Below are 7,500 nucleotides of genomic sequence, written 5' to 3'. Positions count from 1 at the left end.
ATAAGCTGTTACTAATGCTAGTGGTGGCGACGCAGAGAGAGAGCCAGAACGATATTTACCAAGATGGTGGGTGATAAAGACACGGGTAGCGGTGGTGGGGTGTCAGTAAGGGTGGCCATGTTTATGATACGATGCTTATGCTGAAGGTGGCGGCGGGAGAGGAAATAATGATAGCGATGCGATGACGGCGACGACGACGAGGATGGCTGCGGTGTTTACGATGTTTATTGGTAAGAGCGAGTTTTGTGGGAGCGGCAGGGAAGAGTTGGGGTTACGGGTTACGGCAGTGGCAGAATGGCGGAGTTGGCGGCGATGGCAGCGACGGCAGCAATGGCGGAGGTAGGGGTGGTGACGGTGGCAGCAAGGGTGGTAAAAGGCAGTAAGTGGTGGTGGTGATGATGATGATAAGGTTGATGGTGATGGCGACGGTGACCACCACCACCACCATCATCATTACAAATCAGTAGTGAGAACGATAATTCGGTGGTTAAAATGGAGGCGATGACACTTTGCTACGACAGTGGAGAAAGTGGGTGGTGGCGGCTGTTGTTGTTTATCTGATAACGGCGGCGGCGGCGGCGGCGACGGTGGTGGTGGTGACAGCGGTAAACTTTAAGACGGACAGATTGACAGACAGGTAAATGAAAGGCATATAAAAAGGGAGGTGGGGAGAGGGAGAAAACTAAATGAATAGAAAGAAGAGACAAAGAAAGGGGGGGAAACTGACGGAGAGAGACAGTAAGAAAGAAAGAAAGAGAGTAAGAAAGAACCTGTAGAGGGAAAGAAGGAAAAGAGATGTTTGGACGAAAGAAAGAGAGAAAGTTTTAATGGCGGTGGTGGTGATGGTGGTGATGGTGGGATAAATCGAATGAACAGCAAAATAAGGTAGAGAAAACGCGAGTGAATCTGTATGTATGAATGTGTGTATGAATGTGTGTGTGCGTGTGTGTGTGCGTGTGTGTGTGTGTGATTTAGTGTGAGGAATGAATGACTGAATTAGTGAGAGAGAGAGAGAAAAGTTGGAAACAGAAGAGAGCTGTATAGAGAGAAAAGAAGGGCGATAGAGTGATGGATAGAAGGAGAGAGCGCGCGAAAGTGAAAAGAGGCAAAAGAAGAGACAGAGAGTTAAAGGAATAAAGAGAGAGAGAGAAAGTTAGATTGTGGAGTTTCTCTATCAGATGATGTCGACACAACGTCAGTGGTCGGTTGGTGTGTAGGGTTTTTTCCAGTGAAATATTGTGGTTGGGAGAGATATAAGGGGGGAGGGAGAAGAGGAGGAAGATTGCTTCCCCCCACCGTCAGACTTCTTCAACCCTTGCCCGACACACAAACAGGCGCACCACACATACAACTAGCATCATCATTATCAACATCATCTTTGTCGTTGTCATTATCGTCATCAGCAGCAGTAGCAACACCACCAGCTTCCTTATATACACAATCATCATCATCACCATCAGCTGCAGCGCTTTCATTGCCGTCTCATCGCTACCCTCGTCATCGTCGCCGTTGTTGCAGCCGCCGCCGGCGCCGCCACCACCACCACCACCACCGCCACCGCCGCTGCCGCCGCCGTCGTCGTCGTCATATCGTCGCTGTTATCGTCATCGTCGTCGTCGTCGTTATTCATTCGTTTGCAACAATGGGAAGAAAGCTTCACAACAACAGCGCGTGTAAACGGCACAACAGCAACATCGCCGCTGCCGCCGCCGCCGCCGCCGCCGCCGCCCCAGCCACCATCACCACCACTACCACCGCCGCCACTAGCATCACGACAACATCAAACAACAATAAGAACACTACGGCGAACAACAACAATAACTCAATGACGGATATTATGATCAACAACAACAACCACACTGTAACTACAACAACAGCAACTACTGCTACTGACACTTCTACTACCACCACTACTACTACAAGAAGCCGCAAGAACAACAACAAAAACAACAACAGTTGTAATACTGTTACTCCTACTACTATTACTGCTATGAATATAACTACGAGAACGCGGAGTAGCCGCAACACAACAACAACAACTGCAACAGCAATAATAGTGAGTACAATATCAACAATAACAAACACAAAAACAAGAAAATAAAAAAAAATACGCACAACATTAAAAAGAAGAGGAAAACAAACAACAACAATACCAACGGCACCAGCAACAGGTTGTTGAACAAACAGTATTTAACACCGTCACCCCCACCACCCCCACCAACTTCGACACCGGTCGGTGGTGAGAGTGGGGTGGTCTGCGGTGATGGTGGGGAGGATGACCAACGGCAAACTTCACCATCTTCATCACCACTACCACAACCAGCATCATCGTCAACAACAAACGCATCAATATTATCGCCACAGCCATCAACACCAGCACCAACACAGCCGTCACCGCCTCCATCATCATCCCTATCAACTGTCAGCCTATCCGAATATGGCCACCACCATTGCTTTACTGTCACTACCGTTGTCTCACCTTTGACCTCCAGTCGTCACTCTCCAGGCGGTCTGTTCTCCACCCCACCCGCTACCGATGTCACCCCTGTCCATGTCCCCACCGTCGCCACCATTGCTGATCCACACACCGCCACCACCACCGCCGCTGATTCCTGTATATCTTCTTTATTAACTACTACTAATACTACTTCTACAACTACTACTGCTGCCGCTACCACTACTGCTCCTGCAACTTCAGCATCAACAGGAGAAGAAGAGGCTTTCATACCTGCCGCATCTCCTGCAGTCACAGCGTCAACATCGTCAACAGCAACAACAGCAACAATAACAAGAAGTACAAGAAAAACTAGGAAAACACCAGCAACAACTGTATTGTCATCTGTATCATCATCATCATCTACGGCAGTACAACACACCGCCACCACCAACAGAGCCACCACAAGGGATTGGAGTGCAGCAGTAGCAGCCAGGACAGCGGTCATTGCCACCGTCGACACCACCACTACCACCACCACTATCGACACCACTGCCACAGTCGTCGTCGCTCCGTCTGTGTCCACCACTGAAGAAGGCGACAGCGGTCGCACTAAAGTTTCTATTGTCCACCCTACTACCACTACCACCGCCACCGACGCCCTCCCTCCTGTTACCACCACTGCTACTACTAATATTACTACTAATACTACTGATAGTGCTAATAGTAAAATCTCTCATACCAGAACGTCTGTCGTCGCTATTGGCGACGGTGACAACCTCGCCTCTACCTCAACCCCAACGCCCAGCCCCTCTACCCGACACACTGATAACACTTTAACGTCGTCTACCCACGAAAACAAACAATATTACACCACCACCACCACTAACAACAACAATATTGACAATACAAACACCAGCGCCACCAGCAACAGTAGCATCATCATCACAAACAACAGCTACTACAACATCACTGTTGACAACACCAGTAACAGTTCTGTCGCCGCGCCACCACCACCACCACCACCACCACCACCGCCACCGCCACTAACAGCAACAACCACAACAACAGTTACCAAAACTCTTGTGACAAAATACAGAAACAACAACAACAACAAGTAAGAGCAACAACATATAAAAGTGTGAATCCCCACCATCACCACCAGCAATACCTGCATCACCGTAATTACCCGCACCCGTATCTTCGCTACCCGAACAACCCTTATCAAAAACAACAAAAACAACAGCAATTACACCATCACTATCTTCAGCAGCAGCAGCAGCAACAACAACAACAGCAAGAATCGCTGCAGCTCGTTGGCAGAGGGTTAAAGATCACAGCTAGTTTCGAAAGCTCGTCCACGCTCACCACCACCACCGGCACCACCTCAACTACTTTCAGTAACAACAACAACATCGGTAATATTAACAACCGCTCTAGCCATCACCATCACCATCATTACCCTCAACAGATTCAGTTTCAACATCAACCTCACATCAACAACAAAAACAATAACAGTGGTGACTGTGGCGTCACCACTAACATCGCTATCACTGCAACAACCAACACCAACAACAATAATACCATCGCCACCAATACTGTCATCACCACCCCAACCCCCGACACCCCGTACCACTTCCATCATCATCACAACAACAGCAACAATCGTTTACTCCTGCAAACTCCCCAGTATCACCACAAGCGCCACCATCGGCAGCAACACGACCTTCATCACCACCACGTTCACCATCATCAGCACCACACCACCACCACCGCTACTCCCGCCTCCGCTGCCACCACTACCACTACCAAGAATAACAACAACAACGTCAGCAACGTCAGCAGCAGCTTACTGTCATCTGGATTGGAGGTTACCCGCAGTTGTTCACCCGACAAATGCACAAACCATGCTAGGCGACCGCCGTCACCGTCAACAGTTGGGGTGGGGAACAATTATTTGAAGGGACCGGTCACTACCACCACTGCTGCCGCGGCGGCTATTGTCAGCAAAACAATAGCCCCGGCTGCCACCACCATCACCACCACAACCACCACCAATACGACTTATAATAAGAACTGCAACAACCATTACTACTGCCGCGACAACAATAACATTAACAAGGTTAGCACCGCCGTCGCTACTACAACCACAACCACCACCACCAACAACAACAGCAATAATAATAATAACAACAACAACAACAACAGCATCACCACTAATTCCGTCAAGTGTGTCAACCACAGGAATAACAACTACCGCAACAACAACAACACCAACAAGAACAGAAACAGCGGCAACAACTTCTATTTATGCAACAATAACAACAACAGCAACTTGTATTATCACTACAACAAGGCTACTACTTGTACTGCTATTACCGCCACATCCACCACCACTAACAACAACAACATCAACAGGAAGTACTGCATCCGAAACTACGTCGGCGACTGTCGCCGGCCGGTGGACGCCATTACGAAGAATAGGTCGGCTGGTCCGGTTGCGTCTCCGGCCTTCGTTGGTCCACAAAGGGTTCACCCTTACACGAGACGAGGTTCCTTTGCCCTCGGTACCACCATCACCAGTGAAGCGTCCTCTACAGGCAGAAGCCGTCGAAGTTGTTATTATCGTGGAATACAACAAACCCTGCCAACCCAACAACAACAACAACAACAGGATCCTCTCCCCCCGTACCTTCGCCACCATCGTCAACGGACCTGTGACATTACAGATACAACAATTTCTACTACTACTACTATTACCACTCCTACGACTTTTTATACTTATAACGACAACAACAGCAGCAATAACAACAATGATCACACGACATTTTTATCATGTTCAGCGCTAAGTGCAGTAACAACAATAACAACATCAGAAGAACCAATAGCAACAACAATAACAGCAGCGACAACATCGGCAGCACCGGCAGCAGCAGTAACAACAACAACAACATCTACAGCAACGACGACAACGGGAAATCGGTCAACGTCTCAGCTAACAAGTTCGTCACATCACTCAACGCCACCATTGACATCGCCGCCATCACCACCGCCGCCACTGTCGTCAGCGTTTAAATCTGGTGATGACAGAATTCCAGCATCATCATCGTCGTGGTCACCAGCAACAATAACAACAGCAACAGAGACTGACGACAACGGCGAGGAAACTACCTTTAAAACGGATAACACCACCACCACCACCACCAAGAACAACAACTATAACATTAACGCTGACACCACCGCCAATAACAAAAACAACAGCATCACAATTAACGCCACCACCATCGACAGCACCTCTCCCACCATCTCTGACGATAACGCCGTCATTACCACCACCAACCTCACCACCGATACTAATACCACCACCACCAACAACAGCGGAAACAATACGATCAACTACGGAATCTTCGGTCATACCAGCACCAGTAGCAGTGATAAGCTTACCACTAATACCAGCACCAGTACCATCGGCAGTAACATCGCGACTATCAACGGAGCGACATTGACTGTAGCAGAGGAGGTGACGTCGCAGAAGGTGAAGGTAAAGGCGTACAAGTCGACAACGAAGGCTAAGTTGAAGGTGAGGAAGGCGACTACGACGACAACGGTGAATGGTCGGTCGGAGGGGGGCGTGGCAGCGGTAGCGGAGTGTAGCAGCAGCAGCAGCAGCCGCGCCGTCTACCTGGCTGCTGTCGCCTCTCACCCGCTGTCGGCAATTACTAACTCCAACGCCACTACCATTACCACAACCAACACCACCTTTGACACTGACGACGGCGAGACTTGCTCAGTCGCCCGCATCGCAATTAGCAACCGTAACAACAACAACGTTAGTCCTGACGTGAAAGAAGTTACACCACCGCCGCCATCACCTTCAACATCGCCGTCGCTGGTGACAGCAGCACCAACAACAACTACACCAAATAGGAAAGACAGTGACGACCACACTATATCGGAGGAGAAATCTCCGGTGTCGGCCATGGCGGTTTCAATCCCGGTGGTCGTCGCTGAGTCGACTGGGGCAGACATGACCACCACCACCACCACTTCTACCATCATCACATCAACTGGAACAACAGCGACGCCTTCGTCACCATCACCACCGCCGCCACCACCAGAAACGCCCCCACCCCCACCCCCACCACCACAGACACCACCGCCACTGCCACCACAATCGCCACCACCACCACCACCACCTCCACAGTCACCACCGCCAACACCACCACCACCACCACAGCACTTACCCTCATCCCCAGCAACTCTTCCGACACCCCGACCATCTATATCCCCACCGCTTCTACCACCACCACCACCACCAACCTCGGCTTCGCTACCGTCATTGCCATTGACAAAAACAGCAAAAAAAACAGAAACGGTGACGAGGCCGGAGGGGAAGGAGAAGGAAGCGGTGACACCAGCAGCAACAGCAGCAGCAGTAGCAGCAGCAGTAGTAGCAGCTGTGACGGGTGAAAGACCGGTGCTTTCCCCAGCCACCACCACCACCCATACCGCGACTCCGCCAACGACTGAATCAAAAACAACAACAACAACAATAACGCCCGTAACGACAACTACGACGATGACAGCAGTAGCAGCAGCGGCGGCGGCGGTGGCGACGGCAGCGGCTTCAGTATCAGCAGCAGCCTCGTACTCGACGTGTACCAGCACCACCACCTCCACCACTACGACGGCCGCCACCAGCAGCAGCAGCAATAACAACATCAGCAGCAGCAGCAGTAGGCCAACCCAGCAGACCGGCAGTGTTGGCAACATGGATAGACGTAGCTCAGCCGCGGTTGTAGTGCCACTCATATTAAAACCACCACCACCGCCATCACTAGCAGCTTTAGCCACACTATCATCATCATCATCATCATCGTCGTCGTCGTCGTCGTTATCGTCACAACAGAAGACAATATCGTTATCGTCATCGACAACGACGACAACCACAACAACAACATCATCATCATCTTCATCATCTAATAGCAGCAATCCAAACACCAAGCGCAATTCTTCCACGCGGACTTCTTCGTCCGGTTACACAAGCGTGACGTGTTCACTGGAAG

General features: G+C 50.2%; 1 protein-coding gene across 1 annotated transcript in view; it reads left to right on the top strand.

Annotated features, from left to right (window-relative positions):
- The first annotated feature begins 181 nt into the window (after positions 1 to 181).
- Positions 182 to 7,500, top strand: part of LOC115226291 (mucin-5AC) — a 33,741-nt gene continuing 26,422 nt past the window's right edge. The window contains exons 1-3 of the mRNA XM_029797283.2: positions 182 to 339; positions 2,493 to 3,051; positions 3,429 to 7,500. The exon at positions 3,429 to 7,500 is cut by the window's right edge and continues 311 nt beyond it. Of these exons, the coding sequence (XP_029653143.2) occupies positions 182 to 339; positions 2,493 to 3,051; positions 3,429 to 7,500 (4,789 nt within the window). The remainder of the gene's footprint in view (positions 340 to 2,492; positions 3,052 to 3,428) is intronic.

Source organism: Octopus sinensis, linkage group LG2 (assembly GCF_006345805.1).
Source record: "Octopus sinensis linkage group LG2, ASM634580v1, whole genome shotgun sequence".
In the NCBI taxonomy this organism is placed as follows: Eukaryota; Metazoa; Mollusca; class Cephalopoda; order Octopoda; family Octopodidae; genus Octopus; species Octopus sinensis.
The sequence above is the reverse complement of the archived record's forward strand: the minus strand, read 5'-3'. Positions and strand labels throughout refer to the sequence as shown.